At 39.3% G+C, this 16,582-nt stretch overlaps 1 protein-coding gene across 3 annotated transcripts in view; it reads right to left on the bottom strand.

The window, feature by feature from the left end:
* FGF14 (fibroblast growth factor 14) overlaps window positions 1-16,582 on the bottom strand; it is an 842,412-nt gene that overhangs the window by 206,824 nt on the left and 619,006 nt on the right. For all 3 annotated transcript variants that reach the window (XM_082245724.1, XM_082245725.1, XM_082245726.1), the window contains exons 2-3: window positions 12,442-12,552; window positions 6,529-6,632 (exon numbers count right to left, since the gene is read on the bottom strand). In XM_082245724.1, the coding sequence (XP_082101850.1) occupies window positions 6,529-6,632; window positions 12,442-12,552 (215 nt within the window). The remainder of the gene's footprint in view (window positions 1-6,528; window positions 6,633-12,441; window positions 12,553-16,582) is intronic.

A 16,582-nucleotide genomic window follows, 5' to 3' on the forward strand; every position in this document is an offset into this window, starting at 1 on the left:
CATTTTTATTTATTAGGATGCTTACAATGATGAGAATAATAGGAGAATAACAGCTACCTGTAAATCTGTTCATAAAATCTAAAGCTCTTGGGTATAGGAATGGAAGATTTTTCAATTAACGTAAGGCTCCATGCACACTAGCATTTTTTAAAGCTCCTAGAGGCTGTTATTAGCATTTTTTTTCTGCTCCTAGAAGCTAAATAGTGTTATCCTATGTGTCCATGAATACTACTTTAGGCTATTGGTAAAAATAAAAATGGTTTTTGTAGTGTCTCTTGGAGCATTTTTCAGCAGGAAAAAAAAGCTGGTTGCTCCTAACTGCTTCTGAACAGCTTTTTGTTCTTCATGTATTGAAAAAACGCTAAAAAAAAATGCTAATGATCCTAAATGTCCTAAAAACGCAAGATGTCATACAATACCGTGTTTCCCCCAAAATAAGACGAACCCTGAAAATAAGACCTACTGTTATTTTCGGGGCGTGCTGCAATATAAGCCCTACCCCGAGAATAAGCCCTAGTTTAAAGTTTGTAAAATCCTAGAATCCACTCTATTACTGTTTTATATAATGTTTAGTGTGTTTCTGTAAAATAATTGTGTGAAATACCTTCAGTACAGCTCGGCATTCAGCTGATCTCCCGCTGCTCTCCTTCTCTTCTACCAGCTGTCAGCGGGGGGATCTCAGCCCCTACCCTCTACAGTTTTCAGAGCAGGTCACGGAAGCACTGAGTATTATATTATAATTGTGTGAAATACCTTCGTTACAGCATCGCTCGACGGCTTCGTGACCCGCTCTGGGCACTGCAGAGGGGAGGGGCTGAGATCCCCCACTGACAGCTGGGAGAAGAAAAGGAGAGCAGCGAGAGATCAGCTGAGCGCCGGCGCTGTACCAAAGTTATTTCACACAATTATAATACAGAAACACACACTGGACATTATATAAAACAGTAATAGAGTGGATTCTAGGATTTTACAACCACTTTTACTAGGTTCACACAAGGGATTCCTGACAGGCACATTACAGATAAGACTTACCCCGGAAATAAGCCCTCCTGTGTCTTTTGGTGCCAAAATTAATATAAGACCCGGGCTTATTTTCAGGGAAACATCGTAGGTCACAGGAATGATTTCAAACCACTGCTGTTATCCATTCAATATGTATATAAATAGCATATTTAAAGCTCCAGAGGTTGTATATAGAGAGGGAGCAGAAGAAACACTGTCATGGTGCAATATAGCAAATCATATCTTTAAAAAAGAAGGTTGTATTGAACTCACATCAAAGAAGACAGGGGGATCAGCCAGAGGGGTGACACCATCATGTTGGAAGTAAAATGCGAAGGTGCAGACACGTGACTCCAGGATGCGAGGAGCATTGTTGTATCCAGCTCACCCGCTGGAAGGCTCCCCGTCCAATCAGGTGGAGAAGGAAGTGAGGTCAGTGGCCAGACCTGAAGTGCTGTGCAGTTAAGGATTGGGCAGGAGAGAGAATAAATGGGGAGAGATATGGGGGACGGGTAGGAGAGGGAGGGAGAGCGGAGGGCTGTGTGGGAGGAAAGAGTCCCAGGGGGCTGTATATGAATGGAGGAGCTGAGGAGACACTATAATGGCAGCTGTGATAAGAGAGGGCAGGCAACCATAACATGTGAGGGGGGTGAGCATAGGGCTGCCAGCAATGAATGAGAAGGAGGGAATAGAGTGTAAGGACTAAAAGTAGAAAAATATGGAGAGAAGAAGAGAATCATGGAGAAATAAGGGGACTCTCTGTGGAATGGGAGAATATAGAGGGTGCCTTTAAGAGGAGAGGTGGGTATAGAGGCAGTAGAATAAATATGTGGAGAGGAGAGGTGAGTATAGGGGCAGGAGAAGGGGTATGTGGAGAGGAGAGGTAGGTATAGGGGCGGTAGAAGGGGTATGAGGACAGTTGGGTATAGGGGTAGTAGAGAGGGGTATGTGAAGAGGTGGGTATAGGGGCAGTAGAAGGGGTATGAGGAGAGGTGGGTATAGGGGGGAGTAGAAGGTGTATGTGGAGAGGTGGGTATAGGGGCAGTAGAATGGGGAATGGGGAGAGGTGGGTATAGGGGCAGTAGAAGGGGTATGAGGAGAGGGGGGTATAGGGGTAGTAGTAGGGACATGTGAAGAGGTGGGTATAGAGGCAGAAGAAGGGCTATGAGGAGAGGTGGGTATAGGGGTATTCAGAATTCTCTGCCTATAGGCTCCTGAGATATAAATCCGACCCCGAACTTGACGTATATTAAACAGCTTTAAATTGAGAAGTAATCATGCAAAACAAGTTCAGGATTGCAAACAGCATGCATACACTGCACAATAACACAAAACTGATTATAAAGGCTGCACAAACATGGACTCCTCACAGCAATGTCTCTGTGGCTTAGTCGGGGTAACATATGACTGTATTGCAGAATCTCTAAAAAACTGATTAAAAAGTCTAGCTCAGAACAGTTAAGATCACAAACTGCTACTTGCACTTTTCCTCATGAAGAATTCCTCAGTGAAGTCTCGGATAGCTCTAGTAGCACAGGCAACCAGCTGGAGGGATCTAAGGTCCAAGGATAAAGGGTCACCCCAATGGGGTTAGAGTACTCTTGTCGCATTGGGGAGGTGCTCCCCACAGGAGATGGGTATCCTTGATAAGTGGCAGGCTATTAGGCTCTAGCCCAGCCACCTGCACTGTTCTGACAGTGGAGGGCCTCTAACCTGACTGCATATTCTTTGCCCAGCTACCTCTGCTTCATAAGATGTCACCTCTCAGAGCTACTGAGGGAGGGAAGCAGAGGAACTTATCTTCCCTGGGCCTATCCAGGAAACCAGAGAGTTTTCAGAAAAAGGAGTTAAAGGGTCCTGCGGCTGCATATGATCATGGTGAGTAAATAGGTGCCCTGCTACAGACAAAAGTACTGCTTTAATGTATATGGCAGAAAACTGTTGTAAGTAGGCTGTAGAAAAATCTGTTCCTCTGAACATCCCTTTTTCTTTTTCCAAAACATGTATCTATGTGCAGATTAATACTGCTCCCTTTTGGTATCAACCATAAGTCATCCAGATCACATCGTTTAAAAGTCTCAAAGTGCCACAATATAACATAGTTTCATTTTTCTGTTGGCACCAATCGTCTGTTTCCCTGAACTTATCTTGTGAAAGGTTGTCACATATATTGAGAACACCAGTTACTTGGGGGCCTCTAAAGTAATTACATGATCTATTGTAGCACTTTAGTTTTCCACAAACACAGCATCATAAATCCAAAGGTTGTGAAATATAATGCATCACCTAATGTACACACTACAATATGTGTTACAAAAGAGACAAACCATCCAAAGATTTTCTTGTTAACCATCTTAAATCCTTCTTCCCCTACATATATAGCAACCTTGTAACTGTTTTCACCTGTCTGATGTGATCGTTTCGTTTTTTCAAATCCAAACAAACATTTTTTAGCCATCTAGGTTTGGTGCTTTCTGTTTATATATTTCAATGCATTGCTGCTAGTTGTATTCTATTATTACATAAACCCATATTTGTATATTTGTACGTATTATGTTGCAGGTTTCGTGTCATTATTGCCATATGTATCTGTTACTGTTATTTAAAATGCTGTTAAGCCTTGTACACACGATCAGATTATCAGCCGAATAATCGTGCATTTTTTGTTGCATGCTAGATATCAAAAGTGAAGAAGTTACTCAAGATACAATAATTTTCGTATGACAGAATATAACTTCAGATGTGATGTAATGTGTTGAATTGTTTTGTTATGTATTCTTCTGTTTCTGAGCATGTGTAGTCTTGCTATTACAATTTTTTTTAACAAAAACTGTACTGATTAAACAAAAATTGGACATTGTGTTCACTTACAATAAACATTTTATAGCCTGCATCTTCATTTTTTGTCGTCCGAAAAGTGTGAATCGGCTGTCAAAAGCACTATACTAAAGATCAGAAAATTGGCTTATTGTTCATTGTACAAAATGTTACTTCTGGTTTTCTTATCGCGTGTACAGGCCTTAAAAGTCTATCAAGCCTAAACTACAACAATGCATATGAAATACCACTTTATGCACAAATCCTAACATACCTTCCATTTATATAAATTTAGAAAATATAGGCTAGTGGTTTATTTTCTATGGTTATAGGACAGTGTGTGAAATAACAGAATAGCATATCATGGGTCTTGGAAGGTCAACGTACAGTAAAGATTTTATTTCTGAGTTTCGACGGGGCACAAGCTCGTCTTCCTCAGGACTGTCTTCTGTGCTTCTTCTAAAAAAAAATCTTCACTGTGCATTCACCTTCCAGGACTTGTGAGGGCCACTCTCTCTTTTGGATTATATGTACTACAGTCTATGCTGCGCACCCAGGCCCATATTTTATCCCTGATATGTGTGGTGGCCTGTAGATTTTATATATATATATATATATAAAAAGAGCTTTGTTAAGTTTTCTGTGTCCCACTGGAGTGATTTTATTTCACTGCCTATCTTGGAACTCAATAGGGAGTGAAGGGGTTTTCCCTCTAGTACTGTTCTGGTGACAAAATAAAATAAATATTGAATATATATAATAAAATATTGAATTTTGCCTTATTTTCAGTCCTGGTGACACTGGTCACCAGGACAAGAAGAGAAGGTGAATATCCCCAACAGGGACAACATCAATAAAAACCAACATTCCAACCATACTCTCTTTTTTGTTCAAAAAATTTACAAAATGGCTATAGACACAGTCTAAGTATTTTCATCTCTGATTACCTCTGATTTTTTTTTTAATTCATTAAAAAATATTATAAACACACTTAAAAAAAAAAAAAAATATATATATATATATATATATATATATATATATATATATATATATGCTTACAATGTGTATAGCGACCCCTTAAAAAAAAAAACACTCAAATACAATTTTTTGTTGTAATATTGTTATCTCTATACGATTTATGACATGTCCCCTACTACCTACTGAAACCAGTACTTGTTGGTATATCCACAGTTTGAAAGGTAACCACAAAAATATTTATCAATTAACCCTTCTGACAACTATGATAAGAAACCACAATATTCAGTAGACACCATATACATAAATCTTTTGGTTGAATATTTTGTCAGTCAATAGGTGACTTTTCTCCTGAGATAAGCTCGGAGCCCAGAGATGTCTGCTGAGCATACTGACAGGTAGGCTCCAAGCATACAGATAGCAGGATTATGCCATAAAAATGTTCATATTTAGGTAATCCTTCAATAGTTTGCATACAAATGTTTTTTTGATAACCTTTGGGTTATAGATTTTTTAAAATGATGCCCTAGGTAACATAATACAATCAAAACAAACAAGAAAAATGTATTATAGGAAACAATTTCAACATGCGTAGACTGCGTCAAGCTAAAAATATTTGCATAAGGAAGTTTAGATATTTCTGTAATTTAACCTTGCAGGGTTTTTTTTCCTTCACCTGCATTGCTGGAGTGGATACACTCACAGTAATAGAGGGGTTAGAAATGCTGCTCCTGTATCCCTGTTGTTATAGTTATTTGTCCAAAAGCCTGGGCATTTGGTCACATGATTTGTGCTGAAGTGAAGGATTATGGATCAGTCCTGCTCAGTGGTCGTCAACTTATGAGGTATAGAGGGCATCAACCATGGTCCCAAACATCATTAAATGGCTGCACATAATGTTTAGTACTTGTAATGCTGGAGGGGCTGCTTATATACAACGGAACATGATGGTCAGATATTGCATATGTGCTACTGAATACAGTAAGGGATTGGGAACATGTTAGATGAGACTAGTAGAGATCATTGCTATTACCTCTTTAGGAATATATGTTGCCACTCACACTATAGATTGCTGGGGGTAGATTTAGTAAAGGCAAATAGGCTGTTCACTTTACAAGGGCATTTTCCCTTTGCAAGAGTATTTTCTCTTAGCTTAGTGAATGAGGGGAAACTCTGTTAACTTCCATAATTATCTGAAATTCTTTGCAAGATAAATTTTCACCAAATTCACTAAGCCAAGGGAAAATTCCCTTTTAAAGTGAATAACCTATTTGCCTTTAGTAAATCAACCCTCTGGAATCCAAGGTCCATACAACAAATACCAAAGGGCTGCATGTTGACCTCTTGATGAAGGCTGGGCACCAGGACTCTCAATGCTAATGTCCCTCAGAAAAAATCATTTGACCATGGTAACACGAGTGGAACAAAAGGAAGGCCAGAGCAGCATGATCTTTAAGCCTTTCTATTATTATTTCTTTATCATTCCTAGCAAAACTGTTAGCGAATCATTAGGTTAACATTGGAATTTAGGTCTGTTTTGTACAATACTTAAAAATGATATAGTATAAGTCACATCCCATAAAAATAGTTTTTCCCAATTATGCGTTATTTTACCTAGTTTAAATATGATGTTACCACCCAACGGCAATGCAAAATACAGGTTAGCAAAAAAAGAAATAAATAACACCAATATATTTCCCCTCTTGGAACACCATCAAGCAAAAAAGTACTCACTGATGTGTACAGGTAACCTTCTCCATTCATTGCAATATATAACCCCGTTTTTACGCCTTGGATTGCAACAACACGAAGACCCACTGGTATGAGGTTGAACAATGCTAGAAAAAAAGGGCATTAGGTTAAGTTACCCATTCTTTAATACTGAAAGAATTACATGTAAACATTTACATTAATATGGCAATGCAAAAAGGAGCGATATCATAGAAACCCAGGTCTTTGCCAAATTTAGAAAGCCGAGTTATGCTTGTATTTTTTTTTTGTTGAGTTGATTAAGTTGATTTTTTTTGTTTTTTTCTACAGAATTAGGTCACTGATGATTTTCAAGTCTTGAATGGTGCTTTTCCAGTACTAGTTCCAGTAAATTGCCAAACTATTACTCTCGGGTGGATGTGTAGAAAAGTATTCATCACATAATTGACAACAAACTATTGTACTACTAAAAAATATTGTCCATTTAAAGGCAGACTCTTTTTTTTATGCTCCATGCACACTAGCTTTTTTTTTAATCTCCTGGAAGCTGTTATTAGCATTTTGTTCTGCTCACAGAAGCTAAATAGTGGTTTCCTATGTGTCCATGCACACTACTTTAGGCTACTAGCATTTTTTGTAGAGTTTCCTGGAGCATTTTTCCAGCAGAAAAAAAAAGCTGAATGCTCCTAACAGCTTCTAAATGCTCATAACTCCTTCTAAATGCTACTAAAATGCTACTAACCGTTTTTTCTTTCTTCAAGTACTGCAAAAATGCTAAAAAAAAAAAAATGATAATGCTCCGAAAAGCTTCTAAAAGCTACTAAAATGCTACTAGAAGCTGGCACAAAAATGCTATTATCAGCATTTTTCATCCAGCGTTATTTTTAAGCTTTTTTTGAGCTTATGAAAAACGCTAGTGTGCACGGAGCCTAACTTTGAGTGAGGTCTTCTAGCCTTTGCCAAATTTGCTGGAACCACTTTTGTATTACAGCCTGGGTAATATGAATATCTGTACACCTGCTGTACGTCAATCTGTGTGCAGGGGGAAAATACTGTATATAAAATATACTGTAAGCATATACTTGATTGAATTGGCCCCCTATTCTGTTCGATATTAGATAATCCAAATGATGCTTGGAGCAAGTTTATTGCTTAAAAAATTCTAAATAGTGCAAGAAGCATACTTCGACTCTCCATGCACTAATAGCAGTCTGATGGAAAAGATATGGCAATGTGAGCAGCAAGGACTAGAATAAGGACATAAGCATTCAGGTGTAAACAACAGAGACAAAATGCTCAAGAATGTCAAGAATGTGAACAGTAAAAACGCAAAGATGAGCCAGACATAAAAGATAACAATAAAATGAAAGCAAAGACCGAAATAGAGGCAGGAAATGCTTACACTGCAATTGGGGAACTAAAAACAAAAGGTGATATCAAAACAGAAATACGTATGTAGTCATTCTACAGGTTTCAGATTATTCCTAAAAAAGGAGAGGATTTAAATCCATGTTTATTTCACTGTTGTTGAAGTAAAATGTATATATGTATTTTGTTTTACATGTATAGCTGGATTTATTAAGCTTCTACTATAAAGGCATGGTTCACCTTTTGTAAAACAAATAAAAAATGCAGCCAATTTTTTTTTTAATTTATTGTATTTTTGCAATAAAGACTGTAGGGCATTGCAATTGCAATCAGTGCATAGCGGGTGTAATGCACAGCCTCCTGCAGACTTTTACCATAGGCCCATCTTTATATCAGGGTATGGACCTACTACTATGAGGCTGGACTCAGTAAATAATCAAACACCTTTATACAGTATGTGGTGACGTCACCAAGGGATGGAGGTTTGAGTAATATGACTTGTTTCATGTTACACCCTAAATATTGGTGTAACAGGAAGCCTGAGCGTAAATGTAGACTATGCTTTTAAAGTCATAAACCATTCTAAAACATTAGAGAATGCAACATTTACTTCCTAAGATTATAAATCGAATACATTGTTTTCTAATTGTAGTGAAATTCCTATAATGGAAAAAGAAAAATACATAAGGTTGCTGGCTTTTGCCCAAAGCATATTAAATAAGTACTTGTTCAAAGCCTAGAAGTTTATCCCTACACTTATGTGTACTAACATAGAAATCAGTTATGCAATGAAATGCCATTAAAGTAAACAACCACTGATTTCTGACAAGCTGCAATAGATTTTTGCAAATCACTCCTTTGTACCCCTTTATAGAAAAGACCATATATTTGCAACATGGTTTAATAATTATAGTACTTTTGGAGGATATTTAAAATAAATAATATGTTAGTATCAGCATGTGTGTAACATTTAAAGCCAGTTTTATCAGGCTTTGGAGGCAGGCATGACATCTGAACTTCTGTATAGGGGTATATATACACACACACACACATATATATATATATATATATATATATATATATATACACACATATAGGTGTGAAAGGAGGGTAACACCATCCCTGCAAATAATTTCAGTAGTGCAGGGATAGGGTTCTGCTCCTTTCACACCTATATGTGTGTATGTGTATATATACATATATGTATGTGTGTATATATACCCCTACACAGAAGTTCAGATGTCATGGCTGCCTCCAAAGACGTCCACAAAAAAGCCCAATAAACGTCTGAAACAAAAAACGCCCAGGTATGAAAGTAGCGGAGCCCCATCCCTGCTCTACTAATAATTCTAAGAAAAATTATCTTTTTCTTATGGCGGTCACCCTGACATGGATGAGTTCTGTCACCCTGGCATAGCAGTCAGAGTCAGTTCACCCTAAACTACACTACGATCACCCTGACACTTTACACTTTCCCTACAGAAACTAGATTATTGAATCTAACTATAGTGGTATATAGTACCTTAACTACACTGCATATCCCTTTCCTTACACTAATAATTGCTAAATGACACTGGAGCAGCAGGAGTAACAGAACGGCTTCGACTCTCTTCCACAGCCTCTCTATTACAGTGCTAGAGATTTGGCGGGGCTATGTTATATACTGGGGAGCGTATTCACTACTGATTGGCCTCTGGACCCCCTAGTCACTCCAATCACATTCCTAGCAGACTCCTGCCCCCTCAATTGGCTTTTACTCACGTTTCTGGTCCAATCACGGGCTTTTAAAGCCCAGTTCCTGTCCCATTACATTTTGGGCGGTTCTGGTGCCGAATTCCGAACTTTTACTGCAAAAAGTTCGGAATTCGGCCGAATTTCGAACAGTCAATGTTCGGGTCGAACCGATGGTCGACCCGAACCGTTCGATCATCCCTATTTGGGATGTGACCTGGCTTGTGAACAAAGCACCCTTGTTCCTTTAACTATAGGCTAAGGTGACATTTATTTTCAAAAGAAAATAAATTTGATAAGGCTATTAATGATATAGTCCATAATAGGGATCAACCGATTATCGGCAAAGCCGATATATCGGGGGCCGATATGCACTTTACCCGATATATTGTAATTGGCCCCTGAGGTTACAGATATTGCCGATATTCCAGGAAAGTGCAGTACCGGAGTGATGTCTGCAGCTAAAGGCATCACCCCGGTACCGGTGTCCATAGCCGACGGTCGGCTGTCTTGTAATGACAACCGATGCGGCTGAGAATCCTCCTACCTCCACGGCCGCCGAAGAGAAGACCCGATCAAAGCCGCATTCGGCTCTGATCGGGTCTCCATGTAAAAACCCGGAAGTGCTGTCATGACATCACTTCCGGGTATTCGGCGCCAGATTTAAAAAAATTACAGCATTCAAAACAGCCAAACTTGGCTGTTTTGAATGCTTTTAAGTGCAGAGGAGAGGTTTTGGGTCTTTTAGACCCCCAGATCCCTCCACAGCAGAACCTATGACAAATAAGAAATAAAAAAAAATGTTTTTTTAAATGTCCCAAAATATCGGCCAATATTGGCCGATACCGATATCCGATGACCAAAATATCGGTATCGGCACTAAAAAAACTATATCAGCCGATCACTAGTCCATAATCTATTCAAAATGTAAACATTGGTTTGGGTTTTTTAAATTATACACTAATTGCACCGTTTCCTGTTCTTCCTGGAACATTTAAGAACACAGTGCAAAGGAAAAGAGGATGTGATAACTGCAGTATCCCATAGCAACTAATCAGAAATTGTTTCCAGTTTTTTACCCAACCCTTTACCCCACCTTGTTTTTAGTCTCTGGATTATATCATTATTGTTCTCTACTATTTTGAAGTACTGTATGGAATATCTGGCACCCAGGATATGTGTAAAGTTCAGCACATATGATTTTGTCTTTACCAGAATATTCAGATGTGTTATCCTAAAAATAAGTAGTAGCAGAACACAAAAATGTTTCTGTACAGTAATTGAGTCCTTTATTGCCTGGAGATGTCTGCAGTGTGTCCCTCTCACTAAATACAAACAGTCAACCAAGCCAGTTAACCATATTGGGGGATACGATGGCTGCCACAGATTCCTGAGGGTAGGCAGACTGTGCCTGCATATTCAACTGCCCTTCAGTATCTGTGGCCAGCTTTGATTAAATGCTACCTGTTACTCTGGATGCCTACACATCATAACATCCCTTTGTACTGCTTTATTAGTTAAAAACAAATTCCACTTTCTGCACAAATGTAATAAATGCATCCACATTAACAAAAAGAGTGCATGTATTTTCAATGGGGTATATACAGAGCAATGCACAGTATCATGTAATTTCAGAAGGTTGGGTATCCAGATACAGACCTTCCGTTATGAGACTAGAGGAAGTATACAATGGACTAAAAGTGCGATGACATCACTACACTTGTTTTTTTGAGATCTACAAGTTCCTCTGCCACTGTAGAAGATGGGACATGTAGTCTCTTCATTCACAGATCTCTATATATGGATGGAACAGCTGTTCAGGGAGAGGAAATTCAAATAAAAAAAGAAGACAGCAGGGAGTAGAACCCTTTATTCAGGTAAGTGAGGGGGAAGGGTTCAGTTTGGCAGTGGGGGGGTTGGGAAAAGTTGCAATGTTTCATGTTAAACCCTAAATATGAGCATACTGTAACACGAAGCATGGTCAGAAAGATGGAGCATGCTTCCAAGTCTGTTGACTAATATATTGTATTTACCAAATACAAATAATGTCTAAGGTTTTAGGCCCCTTTCACAAAGGGAGTCCATCAGGCGGACTCCGTTTTCCTCAGCGGGGGATCGATTCGCCGATCCCCCCGCTAGCAGGCGGATGGCAGCTGTGTCTCCGTACTGTGTACGGAGACAGAGCTGTCAGGTCCCGCTGTTCTCTATGGGGGAATCAGATGGGAACGGACCGTCTGTCTGTTCTCATCCAATCCCATTTGATCCGCTGGACGGATGGAAAATAGGGTTTCCATCCGTCCAGATTTGACAGATCGGATGTCAGCGGACATGTCTTGCCAAAAAAACGGACAGGCAGATCTGAATGGTCTGCCTTTGTGAAAGGGGCCTTATATTACAAAAAAAAAAAAAAAAAATGATGTTCTAAGCAGAAAGTACAAAATATATACTGTAAGATCTTAAAAACAATTGTTTAACAATTACTGCAAGCATAATTTTATGAATAAAAGAGTCCCTACATGCCATTTATTATGGAACATTAGTACTTTTTTACTATTGTCATGCTAAATTTATAATAGCTACATGGGCAGAAAGAAAGACTTGGCAAACGTAAGGGACATTAAAGGGTTTTTCAACTTTTATCAAGAAAGTAAGAAACAATAAAAGAAGACATCTCGCTTGCTGAACAGCACTTTTTCTTTACACTGACTTTTACAAATGAACCTTAGCATAGCTAGAGGATAGTGTTAATTGGCAAACAAAATCCTAATGAGGAACAATAGAACAAACAGCACACACAATATCAACAAGAATCAAAGATGAGATAAGAGGGGTACTCACTAGAGTTGCTGCTGTCATCCTTGGTTCCATCGAGAGTTCCATCTGGGTGCATTTGCAAGTAGTATCCTTGCCTGCAATATAACCTGGTCACTATGCCCTTGAGCTGGGGATCTGAAATACAGATATATTTTGACATTAGTCTTACAAAATTCTCATCAATTAATTGTTTCTCTCTTGTTTGTGTCCTAAAATGTGCTTTCAAAGCCCCATTCTCCATGACTGCTAGCTTCAACAAACAGAATGAGACTTAAGACAGAGATTCACTAAACCTAACCAATACAGCTCTGTGACCTTTTAAATATTCTGACCTTTTCAGAAAAGGTGTGGTGACCTAAACAAGACCAGACTAGATGGGAAGTATACACAGACATCTCCTAAAAACTGCTTATTTAACTTAATCCCTCCAGCTTAGTGGGAGAATATATATTTATGTATTAATACACACACACTTTTTTTTGTGATTCGGTAAAAACTGGAATTTTGCACATTGTTTTAAAAACTTTTTCGTAAACAATAAACTTGGTATTTACCAAGGATTTCTTGATGCCATATATGGGATACTTCCTAAACACGAACAAGTCATTTTCAAAAAAATCTCTACAGTTTTAGATATCAAAACTATTGTGGTTACATAACACGCAAACAATGAGTCAGTCAGCGCTTGTTCGGAGAATGAATGGTTCAACCAAAATTGTATCCAATTATTTCCTTTTTATAAAATGCTGTCCTTTAAATCATAATTATTTTTTTTAAATCGTAATACCAAAGTACTGTCCTTTTATCCTATAAAACACTGTATCCTTAATCCACCTTATCAAAAGCGTACATGACTTAACTGTCTGCACTCCAAAAATGGATACTTGTCTTAACCACTTCTGGACCGGAAGATTTTTCCCCTTAATGACCAAGCCATATTTTGAGATTATTATTTTAACGGACAATTGCGCGGTCGGGCGACGCTGTACCTAAATAAAATTGATGTCCTTTTTTTCCCACAAATAGAGCTTTCTTTTGGTGGTATTTGATCAGCTGTGGGATTTTTATTTTTTGCGCTTATAAACAAAAAAAAGCGACAATTCTGAAAAAAAAATTTTGTTTCACATTCTGCTATATAACATTCCCCAAATTAAAAAAAAAAAAACTAAATTTTTTAACATTTTAGGCTAATTTGTTTTCTGCTACATATTTTTGGTAAAAAAAATCCCAATAAGCATATTTTGATTGGTTTGCGCAAAAGTTATTGAGTCTACTAACTACGGGAAAGATTTATGTCATTTTTATTGCTATTTTTTTTTTTGACTAGTAATGGCGGCGAGCTGTGATTTTTTGCAGGACTGTGACATCGGACTCCTGACTGACATTTTTGACACTTTTGGGGGGACCAGTGACATTACTACAGTAATCCATGCTATAAATATGCACTGTTACTGTAATAATGACACTGGCAGGGAAGGGGTTAACAGTGTGGGTGATCAAGGGGTTAAATGTGTACCTAGGGGCGTGTTTCTAACTGTGGGGGGTGTATGGCTTGTGGAATGACCATAGAGACCTGTGATCATATGTAGAAGGATCACAGGGGCTCTATGATCATTCCAGGGAGAAGAATGGTCAGCTGTGTTTACAGCAGCTGCCAATCCTTCTCTCTCAGCAGGGAACGATCGCAGGTGTCAGGTGGCAATCGGAGCTGCCTGACCCATGCATTGGCTTCCTCGCTGACGAGCGGGGGCGCGCTGCTGGTGACATGCGCTCGCTCCCTAGTTGCAGGCGTGTGACTGACATAGCCCTACGTTGGTTTGCCGATGAGAGAGCCATACTGCCACAGTAAATACACGGCGTGTGGTCGGCAACCAGTTAAGTTGTACCAAAATTGCATAAAAATTGTGTCTATTCACATGCACTAGTTATGGATTGATAATGCTCTCTCCAACCATAGAAACATACTGTAATATGCCAGAAAGGGGAACACTTCTCTCTCCTTTGAAGGGGTGGAGCAATGACAGATGTGCAGTACTGTTGTGAAAAAATGCCAAGGGTCCAAAGGGTGGTCTGCTGTTGACATTACCACGGCATTAAGTATGATGCATTACTTTTCTCATAGATCGCTGAGGCATACAGCGCATTTACGTTCATGCATTCTTAGTTCTGACTACAGACCATTAATTCACCATCTGCTGAATTAAAATCACATGCACATGGCTGTTGTGTTTGAGGGGAAAACACATTGCCACTTGACAATCCTGTTGCAATGAGGGGGGTTAAAAAAATATGTGAATTTATATCTCCCCCAACACAAAAGCAAACAAAGGGGCAATGGTCTATAGTTACAACATTCCTTGAGAAAAACAAATGGTTTGGCTGAAATGCGTTGGGAATAAAGCTGGGGTACTGCGTGACATCATCACTAGAACAGCTTTTGGACTGCACACCTGTGACTGTGCCTCCAGCCTGGGCCCTGACAGTAGAGTGTATGTTTTTATGACACATTAACTCACCAAAGTTGTAATTAAGCATTTGTTTTACAAGAGCATAATTGGTCCCCAACTGTGGGTGAAAATAGCAGGGCTAGTGGCTAGAACAGGGAACCATATGTAAAGCAATTTACAAGGGCATCTGAGTAGATACAATTTTGATATGACTTGTAATATTATAACTAGTGATAGACCGATACCGGTTTTTCATTGCCGATACCAATACCGATATATTGGCCAACGCATATCGGTATCGGCCGATATGGGCCGATATTTTGTACATCCTGTGTCAGGGTCCGAGACTAGTCTTCTCCTCCTCCAACCATTAGGTGGTGACTGGTGATGCTCATGTAAGGGTAAAATTATGTCACATAGCATGATTCAGTTTACAAATGTTATTGAATGTACGACTCACATATGTACAAATTAAAGATACAGTATAAGCAATTCCACATTGGCAGATCAGTATCTCTCACCTACTTGCCGTAAGTGATACCCGGGGCGTAACCACGCACGTGACCCCTGAGATCGTATTCTGGACGGAGCGGTATCACCCGGGTGTCACTTGCGGCAAGTGGGTGAGAGATGGATCGGTATTGGGTGGGTGGGAGATGGAGCGGGTTAGAGATAGAGCAGTATCACCTGGGTGAGAGAGACCGATCTGCCAGCAGATCTGCTAATGTGGAATTGCTTATATCTTTAATTTGCACATATGTGAGTGGCATATTCAATAACATTTGTAAACAGAATTATGCTATGTGACATCATTTTACCCTTACATGAGCAATATTTGGAATATCGGCAATATCAGCCAATTCCGGGGCCGATACAGATATATCAGCAAAAGTCAATATCGGTCCTCGATATATCGGCCTTGCCAATAATCGGTCGATCACTAATTAGAACTAACCATGTTTGGAGTGCAGAGGTTACTTCATGTACACTGTTGATGTGTAGAATTAAAGTTGTTCTAAATCCTAAACATTTTTTACCTCAATGCATTCTTTGAATTAATGTCAAAAATGTTTAGGCATCAATTTTGGCCCCTCACCCCCCCCCCCCTTTACTTACCTGAACCCTCATTGGATCCAGCACTGTGCATGTCTGCAGCTCTTCTCTCTCCTCACTTCTGGGTCTCACTGGCTTTGCTGGGGCATCAGGAGCCACTGCTATCAATCGAAGCCAGTGACAAGGTAGTGGGGGCAGTCTGTGGACAATGGACGCAGCAGCGGGGGCTTGGGAGCCAGCATGCACAAGTGCCCCCATGGAAAGTGGCTTCCACAGGGGAGCACTGGACAGAGAGAAGGTTCTAGGAGAGCCAGCGGAAGACCCGAGAAGAGGAGGTTCGGGGATGCTCTGTGCAATTCCATTGCACGGAGCAGGCAAATATAGAGATTTGTTTTCTTTTTTTAAAACAAATTTTTTCTTTACAATCACTTTAAGGATCTAGTGCTTTATATATAGAAAAAGTTGGATACAGTTTTGGTAGAGCTATTCATGCTCAGAGCAAGCGTTGACTGACACCTTGTTTGCATTATTTCTATTTGGATGAGTGGAATATTTATCTAATTCAGTATGCTGTAAGAATATATTTTATCCCTTGGAGTGCACTGAAGCATATGTTCTTTAAACGTATTCTAGAATATGTCTCCAGCCATTAAGCAAATTGTACA

This window comes from Pelophylax lessonae (genome assembly GCF_965119305.1).
Source record: "Pelophylax lessonae genome assembly, chromosome: 2".
Taxonomy (NCBI): domain Eukaryota; kingdom Metazoa; phylum Chordata; class Amphibia; order Anura; family Ranidae; genus Pelophylax; species Pelophylax lessonae.